This window comes from Ips typographus, linkage group LG9, assembly GCF_016097725.1.
Source record: "Ips typographus isolate SLU linkage group LG9, UJ_Ityp_2.0, whole genome shotgun sequence".
Lineage (NCBI taxonomy): Eukaryota > Metazoa > Arthropoda > Insecta > Coleoptera > Curculionidae > Ips > Ips typographus.
In genome coordinates this window covers 2,468,566-2,485,300 of record NC_138430.1, presented here as the reverse complement: position 1 = coordinate 2,485,300, position 16,735 = coordinate 2,468,566, and the positions used below count along the sequence as shown (strand labels likewise).

Sequence of the window (16,735 nt, the reverse complement as noted above, 5' to 3'; positions counted from 1 at the left end):
TGATCCGATCACTACAAGTGAGTTTTAAAGGCGATTTTGTCACAGAGTGTACTTGAAACTTATGTTTCTGGCAGTTGAGAGTTTGACAGCACTTTCTTCCCTGACTGTAACAAATTTTTTACTGTTTTTTAGGTTACCAGAATGAAAATTTAATGAGGATTCCAAAAATGTGCTTAAAAATGTGACCTAGTCACTGCAAGTGAGTTTTATAAGCGATTTTGTCGCAGACTGCCCTTAAAACTGCGTTTCTGGCAGTTGAGAGTTTGACAGCGCTTTCTTCCCTGACTGTAACAAATATTTTTTACTATTTTTTAGGTTACCAAAATGAAAATTTAATGAGGATTCCAAAAATGTGCTTTAAAATGTGAGCCGGTCACTACAAGTGGCTTTCCAAGGCAATTTTATCGCAAACTGTCTTAAACTGTGTTTATGACAGTTGAGAGTTTGACAGCGCTTTCTTTCCTGACTGTAACGAATTTTTTACAGTTTTTTAGGTTACCAGAATGAAAATTTAATGAGGATTCCAAAAAATGTGCTTAAAAATGTCATTTTCTCACTCCAAGTGGGTTTTACAAGCGATTTTATCTCTGACTGTCCTTTCAAACTGTGTTTCTGGCAGTTCAAACTATAACACCATTTTCCTACCTGACTGTACTAAATTTGGTTTTTTAGGTCACTGAATAGGAAATGTAATGAGGATTTCAAAAATATACTTAAAAATGTGATCCGGTCACTACAAGTGAGTTTTACAGGCGATTTTGTCACAGAGTGTCCTTGAAACTTATGTTTCTGGCAGTTGAGAGTTTGACAGCGCTTTCCTCCCAGACTGTATCGAATTTTTTACTGTATTTTAGGTTATCGGATTGGAAATTTAATGAGGATTCCAAAAATGTGTTTAAAAATGTGATCTGATCACTGCAAGTGAGTTTTAGAAGCGATTTTGTCGCAGACTGCCCTTAAAACTGTGTTTATGACATTTGAGAGTTACCAGAATGAAAATTTAATGAGGATTCCAAAAATGTGCTTAAAAACGTGATACGGTAAGTATAAGTAAGTGTTACAAGCAATCTCCCTGACAGACTAACTTACTGTTCTTTATTTTTTTGTAATTTCCAAAATTGTATTGTGAAAAACGAAATTCAAAACACACAGTATACGGTGACATTTTTTCAGAACTGATGACAGTATAAAGCGACGTGCAACTTTCCGTAATTAGTTACAAAAAGTAAAAAATTTCAATGAAATTGTCAAATAAATTTGTGTCAATAGAAAATTTGGGAATACAGTCGAATAACAAGTTTTAAGTGATTTAAAAGTAAAAGTGAATGTTAATTCACTATTTTCATAAAAAAAATAGAAAATTTCTTGTGCAAAGCATGAACAGTCATTGTTTAACGTTATTATTGAATAAAATCAACATCAGTTAATATTTACCTTGTCCAGCAGCTAACAGAAGGGCCGTTTGCTGTCTGTTATTTCTCAAGTCGATATTGGGACGACCAAGCTTAATCAACGTCTCCACAACATCTCTGTGACCGTTCAGTGCGGCTAAATGAAGAGCAGAAAAACCGTCGTCCTTTTTAACGTCAACCAATTGTCGAGCGTAGCGCAGAAGATGTTGCACGGCAATGTTTTTTCCCTTCAAAGCAGCATGATGGAGAACGTTGAATCCTCTTTTGTTACGTAAGGTAAAGTCAGTTCCTAAATCAAAATGACAAAGTTAACTGGAAAGCAGTGGCAAATTGCACTAGTGTGGTAAGACCGTTCGTTACGTAACTCAAAGTGAGCTATGTCTCTACCATGCTAATCGTAGATAAAAATTATTAATAACCGGCATAGCAGACGATGGGAGTGGCCATATTGGTACCCCACATTACTTCGTTTGGCCATCGTAGGGCCTCAAAAATCCTAATTTAGCGAAATCTAGACTTACCTTGATCTCATGGATAAGAGGAGAAGCTATAAAGGAAAAAATGAACAACGATATAAAGAAACATAACGAATACTCCGCTCAAGAATCAGGAAAGCAAAAGAAGACTACTATAAACAAAAATGCGAAGAAATTGAGAAATACAAGCCAAACATGATAGCTTCAACATACACAAAAAGATCAAAGAACTCGCCGGCACCAATAAACAAAAGCAACTCAATATATTATACAACAACAACGGAAAAATAGTCACAGAAACAGTACAAAAACTAGAAATATGGAAAGACTACATTACACAACTATTCGAAGATGAAAGACGACAAACCAATCTTGATAATATAGAAGGGGATTTAGGCCCGGACATAATTAAGGATGAAGTGACATATGCACTGGAGATGCTGAAGAACGGAAAAGCTGCAGGTCCGGACCAACTGCCAGTGGAGATTCTTAAGCTGATAGAGGAAGACCGGATTCATATTTTGGTAGAATTAATCAATACCATATATAGAACAGGAATAATACCAAATGAGTGGTTGCTATCAACTTTTATAACTCTTCCAAAAAAGAAAAATGCCAAGCAGTGCTCTGACTATCGTACCATTAGCTTGATGGCTCACATACTGAAAGTCCTGCTGAAGGTAGTCCATGGTAGAGTATTCAGAAAAATAGACATAGACATCGGCGATACACAATTTGGATTCCGTAAAGGCCTAGGAACAAGGGAAGCGCTAGTTTCACTCAATGTCCTGTCACAAAGATGCCTAGATATAAATCAAGACATACTCATCAAGATATGCTTTATAGACTACAATAAAGCTTTCGATAAAGTGAGGCATGACTTGCTCATAGAAACATTAATAAAGAGAAGAATAGACCTCAGAGACATAAGAATAATATCAAACTTATACTATGGTCAAAAAGCAGTAGTACGAATAGAAGACATGACATCAGAAGAAATAGAAATACAGAGAGGTGTTCGTCAAGGGTGTATACTATCACCAATCCTCTTTAATCTGTACTCGGAGGACATAATAAATAGGGCACTTGAGGATCAGAATATAGGCATTAAGATCAACGGCATGACAATAAATAATCTGAGGTATGCTGACGATGCAGTTATTCTGGCTGGAACATACGAAGATCTGCAGACGCTAATTAATAGAATGGTCACGGTAAGCGAAGAATATGGACTATCACTGAACATAAACAAAACAAAATATATGTTGATGACAAAAACAACTCAGGACATTCGTAGGATATACGGAAACAATCAACCTATTGAGAGAGTAAGAGAATACAAATACCTAGGCACGACCATTAATGAAAACAACGACAGCTCACAAGAAATACGAATCAGAATCGAACAGGCCAGAAGCACATTTATAAAAATGAAAAAGCTTTTCTGCTGTCGGGATCTAAACCTGGAACTGAAAATACGACTAATGAGATGCGCTGTCCGTACTGTATTATGGGATGGAAGCCTGGACGCTGAAGGTAACCGAAATGAGGAGACTGGAAGGTTTGAGATGTGGGTATACCGAAGAATACTGAGGATTTCATGGGTAGACAGAATAACCAACGTGGAAGTGATGAGACGTATGAATAAGGAGAGAGAAGTTATTACGACAATTAAGGCCAGAAAATTGCAATATATGGGACATGTCATGAGGGGGGAAAAGTATCGAATATTGCAACTTATTATGCAAGGAAAAATCGAAGGAAAGAGATCTGTGGGGAGAAGACCTAACTCATGGCTGAAGAACCTTAGAGAATGGTTTGGTTGCAATAACAACGAACTATTTAGAGCTGCGGTCTCAAAAATAAGAATCGCCCTGATGATTGCCAACCTTCGAAACGGAGACGGCACCTGAAGAAAAAGACGAGACTTACCTACTTTTAGGTAAATTTTAGGCCAAAAATGATTAAATTTAGTTATATTAATGGTCAATAATATCAAAATTAATTTTTTTTGCCAAAATTTCAGTTAAAAGTTATGAAAAAATTCAAATTAACCGTCAATAACGTCAATTTTGTTGAAAAATCGCATTTTCTCTAATTTCAACCCTGTTTTTCACTCATTTGAGTTGAAATTTCTACTGAGTACCGCTCTGACTGTAAACAATCCACCAGTTAAAGAAAAAATTCAAATTAACGGTAAAAAATTCCTTCCTATCGACCTTATGTAATAATATACTATTTGTTACATACCAGGTGTTCTACACAGCAGATCGATGACTGGAAAACAATCCTTGCCTATGGCATCGTGCAAGGCGGTGTCCCCATAAAGATCCGTCAAATTAGGATTAGCTCCGGCCGCTAAAAGTAATTCTGCGCAACGTCCCGGTTGTTTGTGCGCAGCGACATGTAGAGCCGTACAACCGCTTCGATTGGCTATGTTGACGTTTGCGCCAGATTTGATTAACAAATCGGTCACCTAGAAATTAATTTTCAGTAAAAATAAGTGGTCTGTTCGCAGAGCGGATCTTCAACTAGTTGACCACAAGTCAGAAAACGTCATAGTCACGTGAACATTCAACCAATGAAACTTGACATTTGCGGTTTTTGAGTTGGAAACCAGTCAGGGATTGCCTCTGCAAACACACCTAATTATTGTTATGTCCTAAGTTTTGATTTAGACACATTTTGTGCACTTTTTTCAAACATTTTCCATAACTTAGCTTATTGAGTTGACGACCAAAAGTGATTGAAGTGAAAAGATAGCTCAGATTGTAAGCTTTCGAAAAATATGCCCACTTAAAAGTTATGCGTTACACCGTTCGGCCGCTAGAGGACGTCAGTCAAGCTTCACAAACTTTTAAAGTGAGTTAACCACTTTTGTTTTAACCTAAAATAACTCGGTTATTTTAACAGTTACAACAAAAGGTTACTAAAGGTAAAATATAGTCCAGGCCAAAGGCTTTTCTATGGTATGTTCAAAAAAGGTCATTGGTGTGATAGTTTGACAGCTAGAGGACGTCAAAGTCAAGCTTTTTGACCATTTTTTTCTTTTTACGCAGTTTTGGAGACATTTCCCGGAAACTAAAAGTTGTTTTTCACTTTTTTGGGACACCCTATACTCAGCCGCTAATCTGAGACACCCTGACTCTAATTTTGCCCCAACTGTCACGGTTTTGGGGCAAGTTTTAGGGCGGTTGCGTGGCACCCTTAAAAAATGACATTTTTACAAATGACACTTACGTCATTTTTGTATCATTAACCTGAAGGAATTTAGACAGTTTTTAACTTAAAAACGGATCCTAAAGGTCACGTGACAGTTTTAAATGTCAAAATATTATTTAAAAGATCACGTGATCCTTTTTCAGTTTAAACTGATATTTTTAAAGACACGTTACCTTCTTTATAGCGCAGATGATCACGTGACCATTTTCAAGTCAAAACCGAAATCCTAAAGTTCACGTGACTGTGTTAGATGTCAAAATATTATTTGAAGAGTCACATGACTTTCTTTTTACAGTGAAAAAGTCGCATGACGATTTTCAATAATCAAATATATTTTAAAAGGCCACGTGACACTTCTTTAATGCCAATACAGAATCCGGAAGGTCACGTGACTGTAAATGGCAAAACACTGTTTATAGGGTCACGTGACGGTTTTCCAATTTGAACTAAATTTTTTAAAAGAACGCGACTCCTTTTAATGTGCACCCTTTTAATGGTCAGGTGACGGTTTCCAATAATCCAATTTAATTTTTAGTTCACGTGACTCTTTTTTTTAACTTTAAAACGGATCCTGAAGGTCACGTGACTTTCTTCTTAAGATTAAAAATAGAATTTATAATGTCACGTGACAGTTTTAAATGCCAAAATGTTATTTAAAGGATCACGTGATCGTTTTTCAGTTTAAACTGATACTTTTAAAGACACACGTTACTTTCTTTATAGCGCAGATGGTCACGTGACCATTTTCAATCATTTTCACGTCAAAACCGAAATCCTAAAGATCATGTGACTGTGTTAGATGTCAAAATATTATTTTTTAAGAGTCACATGACTTTTTTTACAGTAAAAATAGTCGCATGCCAATTTTCATTAATCAAATTTATCTTAAAAGGTCAAGTGACACTTTTTTAATGCCAATACGGAATCTGGAAGGTCACGTGACTGTAAATGGCAAAATACTTTTTACAGGGTCACATGACGGTTTCCAATAATCCGATTTAATTTTTATTTCACGTGACTCTTTTTTTCACTTCAAAACGGATCCTGAATGTCACGTGACTCTTTTAAGATTAAAAATGGAATTTATAATGTCACGTGACAGTTTTAAATGTCAAAATATTATTTAAAGGATCACGTGATCCTTTTTCAGTTTAAACTGATATTTTTAAAGACACGTTACCTTCTTCATAGCGCAGATGGTCACGTGACCATTTTCAAGTCAAAACCGAAATCCTAAAGTTCACGTGACTGTGTTAGATGTCAAAATATTATTTGAAGAGTCACATGACTTTCTTTTTACAGTGAAAAAGTCGCATGACGATTTCCAATAATCAAATATATTTTAAAAGGTCAATAAACACTTTTTTAATGCCAATACGGAATCCGGAAGGTCACGTGACTGTAAATGGCAAAACTCTGTTTATAGGGTCACGTGACGGTTTCCAATAATCCAATTTAATTTTTAGTTCACGTGACTCTTTTTTTTAACTTTAAAACAGAATCCTGAAGGTCACGTGACTTTCTTCTTAAGATTAAAAATAGAATTTATAATGTCATGTGATGTAATGAATAAATAAATATAATATATAAGTTTTAAATGTCAAAATGTTATTTAAAGGATCACTTGATCGTTTTTCAGTTTAAACTGATATTTTTAAAGACACACGTTACTTTCTTTATAGCGCAGATGGTCACGTTACTCTTTTAAGATTAAAAATAGAATTTATAATGTCACGTGACAGTTTTAAATGTCAAAATGCTATTTAAACGAACATGTGATCGTTTTTCAGTTTAAAAGGATATTTTTAAAGACACATGTTACTTTCTTTATAGCGCAGATGGTCACATGACCATTTTCAATCATCAGTCACGTGTGTGTCTAAAAATTTCACATTTAAAGCTGTCACGTGACATTATAAAATCCATTTTTAATCCTAAAAGAGGCACGTGACCTTCAGGATCCGTTTTGAAGTTAAAAAAATAGTCACGTGAACTAAAAATTAAATTTGATTATTGAAAATCGTCACGTGACCATTTGCACATTAAAAGCAGTCACGTTATTTTAAAAATCTCAGTTTAAACAGGAAAACGATCACGTGATTTTTAAATAACATTTTGACATTTAAAGCTGTCACGTGACATTATAAAACCAATTTTTAATCTTAAAAGAGACTCGTGACCTTCAGGATCCGTTTTGAAGTTAAAAAAAGAGTCACGTGAACTAAAAATTAAATTTGATTATTGAAAATCGTCACGTGACCATTTGCACATTAAAAGCAGTCACGTTATTTTAAAAATCTCAGTTTAAACTGGAAAACGATCACGTGACCCTGTAAACAGTATTTTGCCATTTACAGTCCTTCCGGATTCCGTATTGGCATTAAAAAAGAGTCACATGACCTTTTAAAATATATTTGATTATTGACAAGCGTCATGCAACTTTATGAACTGTAAAAAGAGTCACGTGGCCTTTAGGATACCGGTTTTGACGCGAAAATTATTGAAAATAGTCACGTGACCATCTGCACTATAAAGATAGTAACGTGGGTCTTTAAAAATATCAGTTTACACTGAAAAACAATCAGGAAATACTTCAACTTCAATCAGCTTCAGTTTATCTTTTAGCGATAAAATTTGAAAATCCTTTAATTTTAACAGGAATTTTAGTAAGTTGCTTCTAAAATAGTCTTTCTTCGGGTCCACATTCTCTTTTTGGTATTAAGGCCGCTTTAGACTATTCAAGATTTAGAACAATTTTCTGTCTAAGGTAGATTGGATAGTGTCATACAGTAAATTGGCCCGAAAATTGATTAGGATTGAAAAATGGACGAAAAATAGAATCGGTTCTATTTTTCAGCCAATTTCTAGGGCGCATATGCGTATGAGCATGAGCCAACAGAAAACAAACAATTTTCTAATCTTAAAACTCCTAAACTTTAGGTGCACGTTACGAGAGGAGTACTGAAGCAAACAGGAGAATAGAAATTTTCTTAAATAATTAAAAACCAATCTAAAGACAGTAATGACACTAATTACATAAAGAAAGCATTTTTTCTGTCTAATTGCATCCAATATAGAATCACATCTTGGCTGTAATGTCAACAGTATAAGATTGGTTGCAAGTTTGTTTCGGTCTATTGTTCAAAATCTTGTATAAGAAATTGGATAGTCTAAAACGGCCTCTAGTCTTCACTGGCAAGCAAAGCTGTCGCAATTACTCAAAAAAAGTAATTAAATTACAATTACCAACTACTCTCAAATTCGTGAAAGTAGTTGAATTACAATTAGTCAATGTTTTTAAAATGTAGTTGAACTACCAATTACTTCAGTAAAGTATTTGAATTAATAGACAATTACAGTAGTTCAACTACTGGCATTAATTCAATTACTGATAAAATGTAGTTGTAGTTTACTGAAATGTAATTGAACTACTAAAAAGTAATTTATTTATTGGCAGTAGTAAATGTACAGGGTGTCCAAATAAGAGTGGCACTCGGCTTTTTTGACTTAACGGTTAATCGTAGAGCTTTGAAAAAAAAATTTGTTATAAAAAGGGGCCAAAAGAATCGCTATAAAATATTTTCAGTTTCAGGAAATGTCCTCAAGAGGGCGTACTAACAACTTTAACTTAAAAAAAGTGCATATCTCCAAAATTTCAAATACAATGGCACTTTGAAAATACTTGCAAACGGAAGCTACGTTTACTAGCAACAACTTTGATTAAAACCTTTTTTCTCCATTTCTTGACTTAAAGTGATGGGGGTAAGTCAAAAGTTGCTTTAAAAAAACTGCGATAACTTCGAAACCCTTTGTCGTAGAACATTAAGTTTGGCACCATTGAGAAGAGCAGGTTTTTTTCTATTAGATGCTCCATAAATAATTATTTAAAGTTGTTTTCTTTCGTCCACAGGTGGCGCTTTTTACAAAGAAATATTATTTTACCGCCTAACTCAAAAAAATTAAATGCAACCTATAGCGTTGTTTAATGTTAAAATGAAGAGAACAAAATACTACACCAGGCAGCAAAAATCGCAACTTTCTAACTTTTTTCTATTTTTTCATTTACCCAACCAAAACGCCACTCTGAACCCGGTTCAGTAAACCGCTACTTCTCGACCGCGCAAAACAAACAATCCTATCTAACCTCAAAAACAAGTAGTTCCATTACTTTAACATTATTTGTAATTCAACTACTCTGAAAGTAGTTCAATTACTCTGAGAGTAATTCAATTACTCTGAAAGTAATTCAACTACTTTCAAAGAGGTTCAATTACAGAACAAATCGTAAAATCAATTACCAATTACAACTACTTTTGCTGAGTAATTGAAAAATCAATTACAATTATTGTGTTTGAAAAGTAATCTAATTACAGTAGTTCAATTACTTAAAATTAATTGAACTACATTTTCCAACTAAAGTAATTCAACTACCGACAGCTCTACTGGCAAGTGTACCTTATTGAAATTTATCGACGGTTTGTCATCTCTATCGTTTAAACTCACTGACTGTACTCTACCTGAAATCCTAATTCATACCTCGGGCTGATTACCAAACGCAGCATAATGCAAACACGTGTCCCCATCATTGTCGACTGCGTCCACTGAAGCGCCGGCGCGTAACAGTAATCTAACGACATTGACGTGGCCTTGATGCGACGCTACTTGCAGAGCCGTTTTGCCATTACTCCTTGCTTCTACAAGCTCATTATTTAACAGTTTGGCAACAGTGGAAACTTGTCCTTGTGCAGCGGCACGAATTAGGAGCGACGCGGTTGTATCGTCGCCTGCATTACCGGCCGCTTGATTCCAATGAACTGAAATAAAATGTTGTCAAGTTTCTGGAAAATCATTTAGCTCCATAAAAACCAGCAAAATTTCACAATACAGGGTTGTTAGAGCTCAAAGTATTGTGGTTTTTAATTATCAATTAAATGTTAAAAAACATTGTCACTACGAGGTACAAACCACAATACATTTTTGTGATGTGTTACGTCTGAGAATCACTTAATTGATAATAAAAAACAACCAAATTTTGAGACTTTCAGCTTTAACAACCCTGTATTGTACCCCAGTAATTCAAGAAATAATAAACAAATAGATCTCCCGAAATATCCGAAAAAACATAAGACAATACAATAAACGGCACATAGCGAAAACAATCGAACAAAACAAAAGCTTGAAAGTTCTAAAACGGAAATTAAACCAAGGCGAGAGGGAAATTACAAAATTGAAAAACAAAAATGCGAAACAGCTTCGAACAGAACGAATTTTACCAAAAACTATACAAAAGACACACAACACACCTGAAAAAACAGAAAAATAAGAAAATTAAAATAAAAAAAAATTATGAAATTATAACGAATGTCACGTCACGTGACGTGGAAAAATCGTGTAAAATGTTGTTTGACAAATTAAAGTGATCGTTTTTCAGTTTAAACTAATATTGTTAAAGAACTTGTTGGCGTCACGATGACGTAATTTGGGAAAATATTAATTGGACCAACTGTCAAATAACGTCATTGTAACGTCAAAAAAGCTCTGCTCGCTCCATGGAGCGTGAAAACGAATGCGGCCTTTGACTCTCTTTACAGTGCAAACGGTCACGTGATTCTTTTCACATTGAAAATGGTCACGTGACGATTTTCAGTAATCATTTTTTTTTTAAAGTACTAGTAAATTTTTTTTAACGTCAAAACGAAATCCTAAAGGACATGTGACTGTTTCAAATGGCGAAATCGTATTTGAAAGATCATGCGACTATTTTTGTTGAAATACTGTCCTTAACGTCACCTGACAGTGTTTACATTTAGACAGATATTTTTAAAGTCACGTGACTCGTTTTAAGGTGCAAATGGTCACGTGACTCTTTTAAGATGGTGTGTTCCAAAATTACCTTGGTAGCTTCTAGTGTACGGAGTGAATCAAAAGAGTGAAGGTATTTACAGTTTGGTCACCCTGTATGCAGTTCCAGAGGGTATGTGTCAGTTTAAAGTTCAGGCTAAGTTGCCTTGACCTTTTTTACGCAATTTTTATCTTTTGCACTTTTTCCGTATCTCTACTAGGTTAGGAGATATTTCACAGAATCCAGTTTGAAGACCAGAAACTCCATTTTCTTGTAAAAGTACCTCAAATTTTTGACTGTTTGTAGCTCGGCTGTTTGAGGTACAGCAACGGTAAACCATTCAAAAAATTCCGTTTTTCCTCCTCTTTACAGTGGTGTGCTCCAAAATAACCGGGCTGGCATTTGGTGTACAGGGTGAGTCAAAGAAAGTGAAGGTTAGTTTGGTCGCTCTGTATAGAGTTTCAGAGGTAATTTGTCGGTTTAAACTCCAACGGTCAAAACCTCCAATATAGTAGCAAGTAGCTTAAGTTGAATTTTGTCCAAGTGAAAACAAAATATCACTCCAAGCTGAATTTTTTAGCTCTACGAACGGGGTTTTGACAGATGCAGTCTCTGTGACTGATGTCAAATCACATTTTAAACCGACTACAGTGTCAAAACTGTCAAAACATTGACTATAGACGTATAAAATAGGTTGAGTTGTACAAGTGGAAGTTGTTATACGAGACCGAAGGTCGAGTTTAACAAGAGTAAGTTTAAGTAAGTGAAAGGAGAGTCAGGAATAAAATCGCCTGTAAAAGCCACTTGGAATGAGAAAATGACTGTTTTAAGCACATTTTTGGAATCCTCATTAAATTTTTTATCCAACGACATGAAAAAACACAACAAATTTTGTAAAGTCAGGGAGAAAAGCGGTGTCAAAGTTTGAATTGACAAAAATACAGTTTGAAAGAACAGTCAGAGACAAAGTCGCCTGAAAAACATTCTACGAGTGGGAAAATGGCTGTTTTAAGCCCATTTTTGGAATCCTCATTAAATTTTTTATCCAACGACATGAAAAAAACACTACAAATTTTGCAAAGTCAGGGAAAAAGCGGTGTCAAGGTTTGAATTGACAAAAATAACAACAAGTTTAAAAGAACAGTCAGAGACAAAATCGCCTGTAAAACATACTTGGAGTGGAAAAATGACTGTTTTATGTACATTTTTGAAATCCTCGTTAAATTTCCTATGCAACACCTTGAAAAAAACATTACAAAATTTAGTACACAGGGAGAAAAGCGTTGTCAAAGTTTGAAATGTCGGAAACACAGTTTGAAAAGACAATCAGAGACAAAATCGCCTGTAAAAATCACTTGGAGTGAGAAAATGACACGTTTTAAGCGCATTTTTCTAATCCTTTCTCCATCCAAAATTGCTCAGCAATCTTCGATTTGCCGACGATATTCTCATTGCTAACGACCTACAGAAAGCCGAAGTAATGCTTAATGAACTTCCACAAGTAGCCAAAGAAGTGGATTACAGAAAAACCAAAGTAAAACAAATATAATGACAAACTTAGTCATCGGTGGAACAAGAAAAATACGAAACAATATCACAGCTGAAGTTACACAATTCGATACCTTAATCACTAGACCAAACCAGACACCAGAGATACAAACAAGAATCGGTTTAGGCTGGACTGCATATGGCAAACTGAAGAACGTATTTAATAGCGAAATTCCTATCAGCCTAAGAAGAAAAATATATACAATGAACCCTCACTAAAACAACAAAAATAAGCTAAAGATATCACAGAGGAAAATGGTAAGATCAATATTATAGGAATTCAGCTCACGGACCATGTAAAGCACACGAACATAGCTCCGTTAAAATAGAAGAAGTCAAAACAGACGACATACGAAGAATGGCACACAATTGGATGCAACTTGCGCAAAATACAAATTCTTGGCTAGGACACGACAAGTTAAATGTACAGTAAAATGGAGTATTTCTTCAATCCAGTAAAATTTGAACAAACAAAACACACAATTAAATAAAAAACACTTACTATTATGATCCTGAGGCTTATTTTGATCAGCGTTCATGGTATTTGCCAGTTCAGTCGCGCTACCAGGAACTACTCGGACGCATTGAGGATTCAAAGTCCACGGACAACCGTCCAACTGGACTCTCAAATCGCCGTCCGAATAAATTTTCAGGACTCTACCGAACTTTCCCAGTACCTACGCACGTGACAACAACATATAAATGATTAATAAATAGTTTTTAATAAAGCAAATGCAGGGTGTTCCAAAATATTAAAAAAATTATTCAAGTTTGATATGAAAACTTAATTTTTGACACAAAACATTGCTAAAGAACCCTTTTACACGAAATGTATGTGAAATTTTTGTTTAGAGCACATTTTGTGTTTTATAATTTTTGAATGGAATATTTGAGAAACATATTGAACCTGCCCTATATTTTTTTAATAAAACAGGTCAAATTCTATTTTCTCTAATATCAAACAAGATCACCTAACATTTCCTATATTACAGGGTGGTCCACCACAAACCGCCAGAAACAACTGTAAACAAGCATTAGATAAGATTTGTACTGATTGTGTTGTCTTTAAGCAATGTTGATAGCTTCATCGAGTTGTAATTGACAGTTACCACCATTGTGACAGATTGAAATGTATCCAGAATAGACAGTTACACGTCACAAGTGACAAAAACCAACTCATAAAACTACAAAATCCATAATACTATGATTTACACTGATTGTACTGCTTTTAAACAATTTTTCTAATTTCATTGCTCCATGGAGTGGTATTTGACAGTTTTCAAGTTTATGACAGATTGTAAAATGATTAAAATAAACGGATACTCGTCGTATCTATCCATTTCTACTCATGAACCAATAAACTCGCATTTAATATTATTTCCAACTACAATATTAACTAGAACAGTGCTTTTAAGCAGGTTTTGTAATTTTGTAGCTTTATGGAGTGGTATTTGACAGTTACCACCACTGTGACAGATGGAAATATATCAAAAATAGACAGTTACACGTCACAAGTGCGAAAAAAACAACTCATAAAACTATAAAATCCATAATACTATGATTTACACTGATTGTACTGCTTTTAAACAATTTTTCTAATTTCATTGCTCCATGGAGTGGTATTTGACAGTTTTCAAGTTTATGACAGATTGAAAAATGATTAAAATAAACGGATACTCGTCCTGTCTATCCATTTCTACTCATGAACCTATAAACTAGCATTTAATATTATTTCCAACTACAATATTAACTAGAACAGTGCTTTTAAGCAGGATTTGTAGTTTTGTAGCTTTATGGAGTGGTATTTGACAGTTACCACCACTGTGACAGATGGAAATATATCAAAAATAGACAGTTACACGTCACAACTGCCAAAAACAACTTATGAAGGTATAAAATTCATAATATAATTTACACCTTGATTTACACTGATTGTATTGCTTTTAAACACCTTTTGTTGCTCCATGGAGTGGTATTTGACAGTTTCCAAATTTATGACAGTTTGAACAATGATTAAAACAAACGGATACTCGTCATGACTACCCCTTAAATGATTGATGAACCTATAAAGAAGCATTTAATTTGATGTACAACTGTATTAACTATAACAGTACTTTTAAGCAGGTTTTGTAGTTTTATAGCTTTATAGAGTGGTATTTGACAGTTTCCAAGTTTATGACAGATTTAAATACGATTTCTTTTATTAACACTGTATATAGACACATATTTTTTTGTTGCTTTAATGAATAAGTTAAATGGAGTGTTGTATTAGTATTTACCCAGAGGTTTCAAATTTTTCCCAAATGTGGAGAGTTTTCCCCAGACCTGGCAACACTCAAATAAATACAGTTATAGTCGTCCGCATTAATTTGATCGTTGTACGTCATTTACCAGAGAGTTGCCAGATTTTTTATCATCCAAACACAAATTTACAAAAACAACTAACACTACTCCAATAAATATAACGACAAGATTTTAAAAGCGATTTTCAATCACAACATAAACAGCAAACTGTTCTAAACAGGAATCTGGCAACAATGCATACAAATCGTTAAAAACAGAGATTGGGTTACGTTTGTAATCAATCTGCGTCCGTTAAATAACTGCGTGTGAGAAAGAAATGGTCTATCAGAGCACCATTTCTTCTTTTTTTTTTCCTTTATTATGTGGCTGGATTTGTAATGATTGTAAAAATTACTTTCATATTTAACTGTGCAATTTAGTCATTCAAAATAAATTTAAACTTTAAGTTAAGTTTAAGTTGGGTAGACTTCTACATAAAACATATTTGCATTTAAACGTAGAATTCAAAAAGAGTGTACAGCAAAATGCATACAGAACCAATTTGGGACACACTGCATATCTTTCTACCAGAATCAATAAAAAACTGATGTAATGAACAAAGTAATTCTCACGTTTTTCATATTGTCAATCCATTCCCCATGTCCTTTCTGCAGTTGTTTAACTTTCTCAATGTCATCAATCAGAGTAACAACGTCGCCCACATTAAAACTATTGACTTTACGCAATGCTGACGGATTTAACGTCCAACGATTATTGCAGCCCTCATACTGAACACGGATGTCTCCTTTATCAGTAACTCGATGGACAGTACCAATTTTTCCAACATGCTACAAATATCATACAAATTAACTGTTGCACAAGAATATTGGGGTCGTCTGCCAAAAACACTCGGAAAACTTCGGCTTTTACCCAAAATTAAATTTTTTTAATATAAAAACAAACTTACTTCAGCCATTCTTGGGTTCCAACCTCCATGACCCTGTTGCATAGCTTTTAACTGTTCTTCGGAGACTACAACTTGGACTTTGTCGCCTACTCCAAATAGCAATGGACCATTTCGAACAGGTTTTACAGCAGGTAACTCAGTGTTTTGTCCTAAATTATAATTGATATTTATTAGGAGTATAAGTAATACTTTATGTAAGACCAAGTAAGAAAGTTTAAACGAGTTTAAATAGGGGAACTGTATCAGTAATTGGCCATCTAACCGAAATGTTTACTAAAGTATTTCAATCTGTAAATTTACATGAAAAACATTAAATTGTAGTTTTTTCTAATCATGATTGTTGCTCTATTTAATAATGATATAAAATACAGGTAGTTCCATTTATAAAAAATGAGTTTAAGTTAGTAGAAATTGTAAAAAAAAATAAAAATTTGATACACTCTTTATAACATGTCTACAATATTACAGGGTGTCCCTGAAAGGTCTTTACAACGCTCTGACGCAATTAGCTGGGGTCAAAATAAAGCGATTTAGCCATATTTGCCTTAATCTAAAAGTTGATAATGACAAAGCTACAGGGCGGCAAAGTTAAAAATCAATTTTTAATCGTAGTTTTTATACCAAACCATTTAAAATTATGAAATTAGGTATCAGACGAAAAAAAGACAAAAATTATTTTTTTGTACCAAACAGGATAGAATAAGAGATAGGAATACGTAAATATTAACACAAGCTGAAAATGCGAAAATGTATATGGTGTTCCAATTGATATTCCAAATTTTTTTAAAATTAATTGATTTAAATTGCAAGAGGCCTCTATAAAACAACTTTGAGAGTTCCATAGACCTCTAAATGCCACTGAGAACCTTCTTATAAGTGTCAGAAGCCTCTACAAGGGTTTTAAACCTTCCTAGTACAGTTTTAAAGTGCCAAAGGTCTCTAGGATCATTTCGAAAGTTCCCTATACCTCTAAATCCTATTGAAA

The 16,735-nt window shown here is 34.3% G+C and overlaps 1 protein-coding gene across 1 annotated transcript in view; it reads right to left on the bottom strand.

Moving 5' to 3' along the window:
• The window catches only part of mib2 (E3 ubiquitin-protein ligase mind bomb 2), a 31,514-nt gene that overhangs the window by 4,038 nt on the left and 10,741 nt on the right, over positions 1–16,735 (bottom strand). The window contains exons 6-11 of the mRNA XM_081986151.1: positions 15,751–15,899; positions 15,416–15,631; positions 13,003–13,177; positions 9,647–9,924; positions 4,139–4,364; positions 1,435–1,701 (exon numbers count right to left, since the gene is read on the bottom strand). Coding sequence (XP_081842277.1) covers positions 1,435–1,701; positions 4,139–4,364; positions 9,647–9,924; positions 13,003–13,177; positions 15,416–15,631; positions 15,751–15,899 — 1,311 coding nt within the window. The remainder of the gene's footprint in view (positions 1–1,434; positions 1,702–4,138; positions 4,365–9,646; positions 9,925–13,002; positions 13,178–15,415; positions 15,632–15,750; positions 15,900–16,735) is intronic.